This window comes from Theropithecus gelada, chromosome X, assembly GCF_003255815.1.
Source record: "Theropithecus gelada isolate Dixy chromosome X, Tgel_1.0, whole genome shotgun sequence".
NCBI lineage: Eukaryota > Metazoa > Chordata > Mammalia > Primates > Cercopithecidae > Theropithecus > Theropithecus gelada.
Genome location: NC_037689.1, coordinates 31,642,423 through 31,656,212, shown reverse-complemented (window position 1 = coordinate 31,656,212; position 13,790 = coordinate 31,642,423). Strand labels below are relative to the sequence as shown.

At 44.4% G+C, this 13,790-nt stretch overlaps 1 protein-coding gene across 1 annotated transcript in view; it reads right to left on the bottom strand.

Annotated features, from left to right (window-relative positions):
* Positions 1–13,790, bottom strand: part of WWC3 (WWC family member 3) — a 128,584-nt gene that overhangs the window by 74,804 nt on the left and 39,990 nt on the right. The window contains exons 2-3 of the mRNA XM_025372786.1: positions 7,646–7,755; positions 3,379–3,582 (exon numbers count right to left, since the gene is read on the bottom strand). Of these exons, the coding sequence (XP_025228571.1) occupies positions 3,379–3,582; positions 7,646–7,661 (220 nt within the window). The 5' untranslated portion in view covers positions 7,662–7,755. The remainder of the gene's footprint in view (positions 1–3,378; positions 3,583–7,645; positions 7,756–13,790) is intronic.

Sequence of the window (13,790 nt, the reverse complement as noted above, 5' to 3'; positions counted from 1 at the left end):
GAGACCTAACCAAATGCAAGCATGTAAAAGATAAGGTACCCAAAGACTGCTGGAAAGAAACACACTATTAGGTTGGATTATAAGAATAGCCAACATTCAGCCCTTTTTTAGATACAAAAATGGCAATTTTATACCATTCAACCTAACTTCTACCAAGTAGCTTTCTGAAATGTTTAGAATTGCTAACTATATGATCTCAGAACCAGTTATAGGCCATTGCTTCAGCTAAGGAGACATCGAGGCACCAAGCCCATGGGCTTCTGCATCATCAAAAAACTGACCGGGCACAGTGGCTCACACCTGTAATCCCAGCACTTTGGGAGGCCGAGGCAGGTGGATCACCTGAGGTCAGGAGTTCCATACCAGCCTGGCCAACGTGGCAAAATCCCGTGTCTACTAAAAATGCAAAATTTATCTGGGCGTGGTGGTGGACACCTGTAGTCCCAACTACTCAGGAGGCTCAGGCAGGAGAAATCGCTTGAACCCGGGAGGTGGAGGTTGCAGTGAGCCAGTGAGCCAAGATCGTGCCACTGCACTCCAGTCTGGGTGACAGAGCAAGACTCCATCTAAAAAAAAACAAATAAACAGTATTCTAGGCCATAAAAGTCATCTTAATAGATTTCAAAAGACTGAAATGTTAGTCTCTGACCACAATGGAACTAAGTTAGAAATAAACAACAACATGACATCTTTAAAAAGTCCTACTAGGCCGGGCGCAGTGGCTCAAGCCTGTAATCCCAGCACTTTGGGAGGCCGAGACGGGCGGATCACGAGGTCAGGAGATCGAGACCATCCTGGCTAACCCGGTGAAACCCCGTCTCTACTAAAAAATACAAAACACTAGCCGGGCGAGGTGGCGGGCGCCTGTAGTCCCAGTTACTTGGGAGGCTGAGGCAGGAGAATGGCGTAAACCCGGGAGGCGGAGCTTGCAGTGAACTGAGATCCGGCCACTGCACTCCAGCCCGGGCAACAGAGCGAGACTCCGTCTCAAAAAAAAAAAAAAAAAAAAAAAAAAAAAAAGTCCTACTGACTTACTTCTAAACAACCCATGGGTCAAAAACCACCAAAAAAAAAAAAAAAAAGGAGAAATTATTTTGAACTGAAGAAAATACAGCATATCAAAATTTATGAGATGCAGTTAAAGTAGTACTTAGAGGAGAATCCTTACCTTTAATGGCTATGTGTGGAAGTAAGAAAGATCTAAAATCAGTAATCTAAATTTCCACTTTAGGAAGCTAGAAAAGGAAGAACAAATTAAAGCCAAATTAAGTAGAAGGAAAGAAATAATAAAGAAAAACTAGTAAGATAGAAACAGACAAGAAATCGGAGAACAGGGCAAACACCAGTGTATTGTAAAGATAGATAAAAATCAATAAAAGTTTAGCCATACTGATTAAGAGACACGAATTATTAATATCAGCAATTAAAGAGAGGCCATCACTTCAAAGCCTACAGACATTGAAAGGCTAATAAGGGAATTCTACAAACAACTTCATAGACTTGACAGCTTAGATCACTGGGCAGCAAACTCCCTGTGGGCCAAATCTAGGTTGCTACCTGTTTTGATACTTCTACTGGAACACGGCCAGGCACATCTGTCTACATGTTGTCTCTGAATGCTTTTGCAATATAACCACAGGGTAGAATAGTTGCCACTGAGATCACATGGTCCACAAAGTTTAAAATATTTACTATCTGACCCTTTATAGAAAAGTTTGCTGACTTTTAGATTAGATGAAATAGACAATTCTCTGAAACACACAAATGCCAAAACTGATTCAAGAAGAAACAAAAAATCCGGATACCTCTCTATTAAAAGTATTGGATTTGTAGTTAAAAACATTCCACAAAGAACTCCAGGTCCAGGTGGCTCTTTTGGTGAATTCTATGAAATATTTAAGAAAACACTAATACCAAGCCTACACAAACTCTTTCAGCAAACAGAAGAGGAAGGAACATTCCCCAATTCATTCTATGAGGCCAGTATTACCCTCATACCAAAATCAGAGAAAGACATTCCAAGAAAAGATAACTGTGAAGGTAAGAAACCAGCCTCTAAAACTCCACACATAGCTAACCTATCACATTCTGATGGAAAGTTAAAAACAAAACAAAGCCAAAAAAAAAAAAAAAAACCAACCAGGTATGTGCCAATATCTGCAGAGATGGAGATAAGAGGGCTTGGAAGTAATACATCAGTAAAACTGAGTTCCCTGTTCCCCTCAAGATACACAGTAACAGAAATATCTTCAATTCCTATTGCAGAGGGAGTACCCCCACCCAGCCACAGCTTCTAAGGATTCTGCCCCGTCAACAGTTGCTGCAATAAAACAGAGCACTAAATGTGTGGCCCCTTGGCCTTACCTCCATTCTGACTTGCAACACAGAATAAAGCTATTGCTGTGTCTTTAACATCTGCCATGGCAACATGGCACTAATATCACAGGAAAGGCCCCAAGTATCAGACAGGTTTTTATAAAATTCAACCCAGTGGTACGAACTTTCATCCATTCTTTCCAAGCTCACGAGTGCCCAGGCCAGTCACAGTCATGCACATCTGTTGGGGTCTGTTGAGGGTGACAGTCTGCTGGGAAGGAACTGGTTCATGTGGTGACTGTGTCCACAGCAAAATGCTTTGGGTTCTGAGAGTGCAACTGGTTTCTTCAAAACTAAGCACTTGCTGAGTACTAGTGAAATGGACCCCCCACTCTGGCAGCCTTCAAAACTAAAGAGAGGTCCCTTTAGAGAACAGCAAGCAGTACATGGTTATCTTACCTGAGGGGCAGGAGAGTACCCCGATTCTCTGGGTTCTATGGTGTTCCTCCTCCTTCCCTGTACTGCCTACTAAAGCCTAGAGCCCAACAGAGGACTCTACAAAGAGACAGGGAGCTTGACATGGCTGAGGTCTCCTGAGTCTTCCCACTCAGAATGAATGAAACCACTGTGTGGATTTCCCAAGAGATCATCACAGACAAGCAGCGTTAACTGCAGAGATCTCTGAGGGAAGCCCTCTTCAAAACTGACATGCAAGAGACAGGAGGCTGGTATACATCCCTACCCGAAATTTTGTTTTCTTGTTTATTTTTTACCTTCCCCACCTGAATGTGAGCTCAAGGGCAGAGACTTTTCCTTTCTTAGTCACCACCAACCATAACCCAGTGACTGGGCACAAAGTAAGCATTTGATAAACCCTTGCTACAGGAGTGGCTACCGGGTGCCCATCTGATTTCAGTGCCGAATACTGATGACCTAACAGTATGTGATTAGAACCTTCACGAAGCGATCTTGCCCAAGGAAGGTTCAGTGTTTGCAGGTAACCTAGCAGAGAGATGGCTTTTAAAGTCACAATGACTTTTAACAGGAGATAAGTCAACTCACAGCTGGCGTGCGAGCGGCTGTCATCCTCACACATTTTGTGCAGCTGCTGGTATTCCTCCTGGGCCAGCTCAAACCGCTGCTGCTTAATCTGGTAGATTTCTTTCTTGGCATTGAGAGCCTCCTGGGCTACAATTAAATATTCCTTCAACATGCGCTCTTGCTCTCGCCTCCACTGTTCTCTTGGATCCTCGATCTGGGTAAGTTCTGAAATTTAAAAAGGTTAAAACATAAGTGACTTAAAAGTAAAATCCTTAGGTGGACCAACAGTCATGCAGTGATGTCGCTCGTCAATGTGAAAATTAATTCATTACCAGGATGCATATTATGGAAGATTTTATATCACAAACCTTTCCAAAGCGTGGAACACTTTCTATTTTTATATCCACAGTCCAGATGAGAAGGAAACTCTACAGATATGAAACAGTCCATTGGAGGAGGGAAAACAATACAAGACGATGTTTTCACCAACAAAGACCACACTTTAAATAAGCATGGGAGGAGATGAACCCACGTGAGCTCAGAACTGTGACACTAATTGCTATTTATGACCTTCTCCTCATTGACTCCTTCTGCGTGAGATGATGGAAACTCTTGTGTGTCCCGGACCTGACTGGCCCCCTTCTTTCATTTCCCAGACCAGACTGTGTAGTCTTTTCCCATTCCTCGCTGACTTCCTTGTCCCATCCCACCATAGCTTCCCTCATGTTCACTCCTGCTTCCTCCCTGTCCAGCTCTTCAAGGGCCTGTGCCTAACTCCAGCTCCAGCCTCTCTCGCCAGCTCCAACCTTTCATTCCCACCTGCCTCCTGGATGCACCTCCACATGGATGGACCCAAAGTCATTCCTAGCCATTCATCCAAAGCAGCCCTCATTCTCCACACCACCTTTCCCCCATCAAGAGCAAAACCAAACCAAACACCACACAGCACACGCCTGCTTCTCCTCTCTTCCCCTTGCAGGGAGCCGCATCATCTGGATCTAACTGCGGAGCCAGCCTGGGGGTACAACCTGGGACTCATCCTCAAAGAATCCCACTCCTCTTCCTCCTGAAACATTCGGTGGGTTATGAAGAACTGGAGGTCCCTGCCCCTGGATATGATAATCATTGGTGACACGCCCTTGTCTCTGTCTCTCCTTACTTCAGTCAGACTCTCGGGACCTTCTGGTCTCATCCCACCAAAACCCATCCTCAGAGCACTCTCCAAAGTGACCTTTCTAACTGGGATGCAATGCTTTCACACAGAAACCTCTTTGAAAGCACAAAGTCGGCCGGGCGCAGTGGCTCAAGCCTGTAATCCTAGCACTTTGGAAGGCTGAGACGGGCGGATCACGAGGTCAGGAGATCGAGACCATCCTGGCTAACACGGTGAAACTCTGTCTCTACTAAAAAATACAAAAAAAACCTAGCCGGGCGAGGTGGCGGGCGCCTGTAGCCCCAGCTACTCCGGAGGCTGAGGCAGGAGAATGGCATAAATCCGGGAGGCGGAGCTTACAGTGAGCTGAGATCCGGCCACTGCACTCCAGCCTGGGCGACAGAGCGAGACTCTGTCTTTAAAAAAAAAAAAAAAAAAAAAAAGAAAGCACAAAGTCCAATCTCCTTAGCCTAATATACGAGTTCCAAAACTCACTCGTCAGCTTCATCTCATTTTCCATCCTTTTCCCCCAAAACATTCTCTACGCAGACTGAACTTCTGCGAAGTACCCAAATATGCTTGGCTGGCTCCCCGGTGCCTTTGCCATGCTGACTCAGACCTCTTCTGTCACAGGAAGGCCTGCCGTCTTCCCAGGCACGCTGCAAAGGCACCTTTTTTCTGAAGCCTGCTCTGATCCTCTAGGCACACGTCTCTCCCCTGCTTACGTGGGCTGCTCTTCTTCCCCCTTAACACTGGGCACCTGAGTGTTTTTGTATCTTTTCTGTTTCCCACCTAAACTATAGCCTCTAGATGGCAGGGGCACCGCCTCAGTCACCTTTATACTCTCAGGATCTTTCACTGAGTGCATACAACAGAATGGTCTGTATACACCATATACAAAGGAATACGATTCCACAAAAAGGAATAAAGTTCTGATGCTCACTATGACATGGAAGAACCTCAAAAAACAGCCAAGTGAAAGACGCCAGGCACAAAAGGCTACATAGCATCTGATTCCATGTCTATGAAATACCCAGAACAGGAGACTGCAGAGACAGAAAGCAGACTAGGGGTCACCAGCGGCTAGGGGAAGGGGAATGGGGAATGACTGCTTAATGGAGATGAGATTTCCCTTTGGGGTGAGGAAAATGTTCTGGAACAAGATAGAGGTGATGGCTGCGCAAGACTGTAAATGCACCAAATGCTACCAAACTATTCATTTTAAAAATGGTTCATTTTACGTTCTGTGAATTACACCTCAAAATGGTTAAAATGGTAAATTTTACATTATGTCTGTTTTGCCCCACACACACACACACACACACTCACACATGAAGGTGTGCTTGCTAGAATGTTTCCAGGTAAGTTCTCCTTTGGAAATCCACCCCCCCGCCGCTCTCCTGTCAATATCCTTTGCTCATCCCTTCTCACACCATCCCAGCGCCCCTCCTAGAAAGCCTCTCCAAGCAGTAAAAGTTCACAGGAGAAGATTTACAAACCAAAACAAATGCAAAATCAGAGTCCTGCTCTTGTCTCAGAGATGAGATTCAGTGGGCGTGGGGCATCCGTACCACCAAGCCCTGGGAAGGATAAAGCCTATTAACGAAGCCACAGGCATCTGCCCAGGACCACAGCAAGGTGGCCCTGTGAAGTGAGCAGCTCTTACGTGTTACGAGCTGCCCTTTAGACTATCAGCTGGGAAGCCTAGCTCAAACGGCCACATTTACCCAAACACACACAGTCGTGAAGTGCCAGGCTGGCAGAGAGCCACTGGGGCCTCTCAGCTTCTCTTCTGCCAGGTACTTGCCCTGTCCAGAAACCACTGGGTCCACCTAGAAGTTCTCCTGCCACCTGGACCTGCCTGGGAGGGCAGCGGGGTCATAACGGTAGATATCCCCTGTCTCCAATCACCACTGCCCAGTCTCTGGATAAGAGCTGCAATCATGCCCAAGGACGGGTGCCAGGCACCAAAAACCCCACTGTCCCGAGATCTGAGATGGGGGACTCAGATCTTGGGTGCCAGCAACTGACAATGTAGGAATCAGCTCTGAAGACACAAGTCTGGGTCGACTGCACAGTGGGGACATGAGGAGTCATAGGACTGGCCTAGAAAAGAGCCTCAAAATCACTCGGGTTGGGGGCACCGTGCACCTTCACACCCTGCAGCCACCCCGCACTTCACCAACCAAAGGACAGAAAGTAAGCCAAGGGGAAGCCATGCTTCATATCCTGGTAGTAAAATGACAATGACAGAGCCACTGAGGGAAGCCAGAATGAAAATGACAAAGGATGAAAAATAGATTCCCAGCTGGGACCCCATCGAAGAAAGCTGACAAAGAGACAGCCAAGATTAATGGGCAGAGAACAGATCTAGAACAGGATTCCTACACCTTGGCACCACTGACATTTGGGGTCGTCTCATTGTCTGTTGTGGGGGGCAGGCTGTCCTGTGCGTTGTAGGGTGTTTAGCAGCATCCCTGGTCTCCACCCACTGAATGCCAGCAGCACCTCTCCCAGGCACAGCCATTGAAAATGCCTCCAGACAATGCCAAGTGTCCCTGAGGGATAAAATCACCCAGGATGAGAACCACTGCTCTAGATAGTTCTACAAAGGAGGCTGGCATGGCCAAAGACCCATTGTTTCTGCTATGGTCTCTATACCATTTCCTCACTTCACACACACACACACATACACAGAGAGAGAGAGAGAGAGAGAGCGAGAGAGAGAGAGATCACAAAGGTTTGGTGTATGAAAGCTAAAGTTAAATGTATAAGATGAAATGAAGTGAAGGTAATCACTTGGGCACTTACTTCAATAACCTGTCAGCTCCACTCTGCAATAAATAATTTTTTCATTATGAGAGGTATTTCTATTTCCAGACTGGCTGGGAAATTTAGTCCTTGTAATAGTTATTAAAACCCTCCATTAAACATATTATATGTAGTCCCCAGCAAGACACAAGCAAGGCACAGCTACAGAACTGCTTCACTTTGTGAAGAACTGAGCTAATGGAAACTTCGGATTACATTTATAAAACCCGATTTAATGCTGCATTGGAAGGTAACGATTGTTTCACTCTACAAAAAGTTTTTGGCATCTTTGATATAATGCCACAGATTTTGCACACTACTTACTATTTATGTGGTCCATGTAATAAACTCCAATTTGTTTATCATATACAGTTTCCCATCCTAAAGGAAGTTCATCCCCAACACAATCGGCAAAGGTCAATGGCTTTGTTATCCTGCAAAATAAAATTATGAAAACAAATTTGAAAGTCAGGTCAGTTTTGTATAAGTTTGCTTTATCTTATCTAATTGACTGCTTTTGCTCCAAATATTTGGTTGGAAAATTAATTCGCCAGCTTTGCCTAAATAACTGTATTAGTACACTCGCAATCAGAAGCATTACTATCTCAAAGTGCAACTTTAAATATGAGCAAAAGAGATACTCGGTTACTAACAAAACAGGTAAAACAAGCATCTTCTTCCAAGCAGTATGTTTAATGAGGTGAGGACAATGGAATGTAGCTCTTCCAGAAAAATCAGAGAGCACCTATGCTGTGTTCTCATTCCCTGAGAAATGTTCCCCTCACAACTTTCAGTTTCCATACATTACACATGAACATTGGCTTAAATCTATAAAAAAATGTATTTCCAATATTTTTATCTACCAGTGGTCATGAGTTTAATAAACGTCAACCATTGGCCAAATGCAAAGAGCCAAGCAAGGTAACAATACAATGAGACCCCCACTAAATACTTCCTATATTTCTTATACAGTAGGAATCAGAAATTTCAGAGTCTTTTTTATTTTTCTGGAGAAAAACAACAAAAGCACTTTGTCTACAGGCATCTCTCCTTGAAGAAAATCTGACTAAGGAAATTTGGGCTTGACAAGAGAGATAAAGAGTTTTCAGATGGATTTTTAAAAGTAGAGCTCCCCCCTCCCCGATCCCCCATGATCATACTGATTGACAAGACAGTGTTAGGACTGCAGCTGTCACATAAAACGAGACACACCTATAATTGTCTGAGTCTGGGCAGCTATCTCTTGGGCTGTCTCTATAAATGCACACTGACTGCTATGCATGGGAATCCGATCACCTACATTTCACTAAGTCAATCCTCCCACTTCTTCTGTCCCTGGACCTGAGAAAGTGACACAACCACAGCCAAGCCCCATGAGACCAGTATGAATTTTAAACATGTGATTTCCCCAAACTGGTTTGACAACAAGGCTGTCTCTCCCCAGGGGCATTCAGAAATTGACAAACACAATCAGAACAACACTAGCTTTAATCTTCATTTTAAACACACGGTTTTAAAAAGTTAGAATCAATATAAAAACAGAAATAAACAGAAGGTGAAATATGCCATATATATCCACCCAAACACGACGCACTCAAGAAATCACATCACAAGATGAGCCTACTGTATGCAGTTTGTCCCATCCTGGAACTGATGTCGGCAGCACAATGCCTTTACCAGTCAGGAATGGTGTGCCATACCAAGGGTCCCAGTCAAGCAGGTAACAGCAGACTGTTGTGCATGATTTGCATCCTGAATGGGACCCAACCACGGGGGAAAAAAAAAAAAATTCTACTTTAACACAAACTGAGTTCTGAGCAAATTGCTGCTAGACTAATGTAATGATATTCATAAATAAGCCTCTAGAGAAAAATGAAAAATGCCCATGCACAGGTACATTCTAAGCACATTTACATACATGATCTCATTTAATCAACAAATATTGGCCAGGTGCAGTGGCTCACAACTGTAATCCCAGCACCTGGGAGGCCAAGGTGGGAGGACTGTTTGAGCCCAGGAGTTCAAGACCAGCCTGGGTAACATAGTGAGACCCCACGTCTACCAAAAACACAAAAAATTAGCTAGGCCCATGCCTGTAGTCCCAGATACTCAGAAGGCTGAGGTGGGAGGATTGCTTGAGCCCAGAAGTTCGAGGCTTCAGTGAGTAATGATTACACCACTTGCATTCTAGCCTAGGTGACAAGACAAGACCGTATTTCCAAAAAAAGACAAAGTAAACAGTTATAGGTGAGAAACCCATCCTTATAGCACTGCGGAGTCAAATTCTGGCATGATTTTCAATAACAGCATTGAGAATGTCTAGGTGTATTTTCCTAATTATCATTCCAAAATATTTATGGACCAGGGATCATGAATACTCTAAACTTTACCAATATCAAATGATGTTTTTCTCCCGAGAAAGTTGTTAGTGAGTAACATTACTTCAGTCATAAATCATTTCAGAGGAGTTATTCAGTTCCAGAATCTATTTGATCACATCTTTTTTTAAAAAGGCTGGTCAAGTGAAGCAGTGGGAGAGGAGATGAAACAAAGAAATCTGTAATCGGTTGTGATCAATTAGTTGTAAACACCACCGCACTCAGATCAGCCAAAGGAGAGCCGAATAAATCTTGGCTCCTCTTTCATCGTCAGAGGGGAAGTATCTGGAGGTGTGTAACACTGGCGTTTTTTGGTGGTAACTTTTCAGCAAGGAGTGTTTTCTGGCTCTTGTTGGCTAAAAAGCATGGTTCCTGCATGTCAGGATGAGGCCAGGGCCACCCAGGAGCGATCTCAGCCTCATCTGGGGACAATCAGCATCCTCAGCGAGGTGGTCGGCTTCATCCTGGACAATTCCATGATCCCTCATCCTGCCAATGATCATCCTCTCACTTGGGTGGAGACAATGATGTCCAAAGACTCTTCCCCAAGCACAGTGGCTCTCCATGCAGAAATGCACAGCATTGGGCTGGGTATGGTGGCTCACGCCTGTAATCCCGGCACTTTGGGAGGCCGAGGCGGGCAAATCACCTGAGGTCAGGAGTTAAAGACCAGCCTGGCCAACATGGCAAAACCAAGTCTCTACTAAAAATACAAAAATTAGCTGGGTGTGGTGGTGTGCACCTGTAGTCCCAGCTACTCGAGAGGCTGAGACATAAGAATCACTTGAACCCGGGAGGCAGAGGTTGCAGTGAGTCAAGGTTGTGCCACTGCACTCCAGCCTGGGTGACAGAGCAAGACTCCATCCTCAAAAAAAGAAAAAAAGAAGAAATTCACAGCACTGAGTTTGCTAGAGCAAACCCCCTGGGCTGGTGTGAAAAGTCCTCCCCAAGCCAAGCCCATACAAAGCTTCTGGCCCCCCTGCACCCCCCACCACTCTCCCCCTAAACACACACACACAATCTCTTTTCCAGGCAAATGAGTTTGTTCACCTGCCTTCCAAAACATCACACTCATTCCAGTCTAAGCAATCTGTTCTCGGTCTTTCCTGGACCTGTGGAGAGGCTTCCTCTTCCCCTCTCGTACCCCAATCCCATCAGTCCTGCAAAGGCCAGCTCTACCCTATGCAAATCATCACCGCCAAACACCCACCGTCTCCACTGCCTGGGAGCCACATCCGTTCTCAGTCACTGGGCACAAAACACTGCTCATCATGTTTCTGACATTTGTACACATCCTCCACATAAATGAAGGTTAGCTGTTTAGTCTCCTCACTCAACCAGACTCCAGCAGGGTTCTTGGAGGGAAAAGAAGCTTTTGAAGCTGAGAATGATCCCAAAGCACATCGGCTTTACTCCTAAGAGAATCCTTCACGTCCTCGCTCAGAAGCCATGGCCATGGTGACTCCATATATCCATACCTGCAATTTCCGACACACCCTTAAACTGACCTTCAATGCCAGATTCACACTTCTCAGTACTTCCCAAGGAACCCAGAATCCAGACCTTAGCATGGGAAAAAGTTCAGTTTGCAGAGCTCGGCATCTTTAGGTCTGTCCACATCACATGGGCAATTTTTACATTTTATTGCATGGTTTATGGTCATTGGTAGAGACAGAACTATCTCACGGTAGAGCCAAGGTGGGCCAGAGATGGAGGAACCAGCTTTGTGGGCCTCAAAGCCGCCCGGCTTACATCTGGTTTAATGCATTTTGTTTGTACTGTTTTAGAAAAAATGAAAATGCTAGTGCTGGCATAGGCACTGTATGAACTGCATACAGTTAAGAGGAAAGTAGAAATTGCTGGGTATGTGGAAAGGCTAAACCCTTAGATAGTCACAGGACTAAGTTGCATCCAAAAAGAAATTTAATGCAGGTGAAAAAGTCAGAAATATGTCAAGGACTATGTGTAAAATACAAAGCAGAATTGGAAATGTTCAAATATTTTTGGTTCTACAGGAAAGGAGCCCTGGGCTATCCCCTTCCCCAAATGCGCTGAAGTCTTTCAGCTTTCCCATGCTCATTCACATGTATACGAAAGCAGGGGAATGGCAATACTGCAGTTTACTCCCCTCACAATAAAACAGAAGAGAAAAATTAAAAGTGGAAAGGGGCACACTATCACAAGCAGGAGCACAGAGAAATCAGTGGTCTATTAACAAGCAGAAGGAGACAGGAAATCTACAAACAAAACAAGAGAGCTCAAACCACCCAATTGAGGCCATTTAGCTTCAAATGAAAAAGATCCTGACACCTCAACATCTCCCAGATTCTCCTCTATCACAGTATCATCCAATGACTCAAACTCTCAAAGACATCAGGAATTTATTTATGCCTAATTTTAATTCTCCAAGCTATTTTCACACCTACCAAAGATGTAGGGCTTCTAATCTTGTGGTTAAAGTGTCACCAGGGGGAATATTTTCTATTTTTGTAAATGTCATTTTGTTCTCCCCAGAGACAGGGTCTCACTCTGTCACCCAGGCTGGAGTGCAGTGGCACAATCACAGCTCACTGCAGCCTCAACTTCCCAGGCTCAAGCGATCCTCCCACCTCAGCCCCCTGAGTAACTGGGACCACAAGCAAGCGCCACCATACCCAGCTAATTTTTTTTTTTTTTTTGGTAGAGACAGAGTCTCACTATGTTGCTCAGGCTGGTCTCGCACTCCTGGGCTCAAGTGATCCTCCCACCTTGACCTCCCAAACTGCTGGGATTACAGGCATGAGCCACCACGCCCCAACTGATTTTCATTATATTTGATTTTACTAGTTAAAATGCTGAGAAGACAATTAAAAATAAAGGTAGAGCTAAAAAGAAAAAGCACTTTGTTCTAAGATCCCTGTTTCTCTGAGTATGGTACTCCCCCACTCCCAGTTCTAGTCAGTTTCAACTGTGGTGGGGTTCCCAACATTGACAGCAGTCCCAAAGTAGAGCATTCTGGAATAGTCAGGGCCAGTAGATCAGCCGGCTAGGGCAGTTTCTCATTCCTGACCTTAGAATCCTTTTTAATACATGGAAATAATATTAGATAACAGAATTTGAGCAAACAGATTAGCAATTCAATTCTGTCCTCTTAAAAACATCACTAAGCCTTTTAATAACTTTAAAGACCAATTTTTTTCTGAAAATCGTAAAAAGTGTCCTTTTTAACTACCCAATGGGGCATTACTGATGTCCAGGTAGGGCCACAGATGGGCAGGGGATATCAAAGGGAGAGAAGTGGCTGAGAAGGGGAGGAAGATGGGGTACAGGCTAGCAGCGTGCACACACTGGTATTTCCTCTGAGGTTCTGTCTTCACCCATACGGATGCTATCTCAGGTTCTGAAGCTCTCATCTCCCCAAAAACTTGATGCTAATTTCTCCCCCAACCACTCCTTCCCAGTCACCACAGACAGACTAGGGGAATTTTTGTTTCCATCACAAAAAAATTTAGGAGACACTTAAATAGGAGAGAAATGTCCATTGACACCACCACAAAAATGTCCATTGACACCACCACACCACACTATTCCTATATTAGTGTGTTTTCCTCCACCTTTTTTTGATGAGTTGTTTTTATCTGGTATTTTCTAAAGTACTCATGATCACATAGTATGTGCAATTCTCTATCCTACCTTCTCCACTTAACTTTGTAACATGTTTACTTAATTCGTACCTTGAGTCTCTCCAAAACTTACTGGAGCTAGCCTACCCCTATAGCATAAGAATTCTGTCCCCCTTGTCATAAATTATTTGTAAACATCACATGGAATAGCTGAATAGCTCAAGCTCCTTGAGAACAATTACCCCATCTCAACCGCCTTTGATTTAGTCCAAGACAGGGCATGAAGCTGATGTTCAATAATTCTTGCTGAATAAATAACTTGCATTTGTACAAATCCTTCACTAAAGGGATTAATGGAATTTACCTAAGCACTCTCCTACTATTGACATCTACATTATTTCCAAATTTTCACTAATATAAATATGCATGAGAGCCACTCATGCTTGAGAAACAGTTCAGCAATTTCTCGAACACTTAATCATAGAGTTA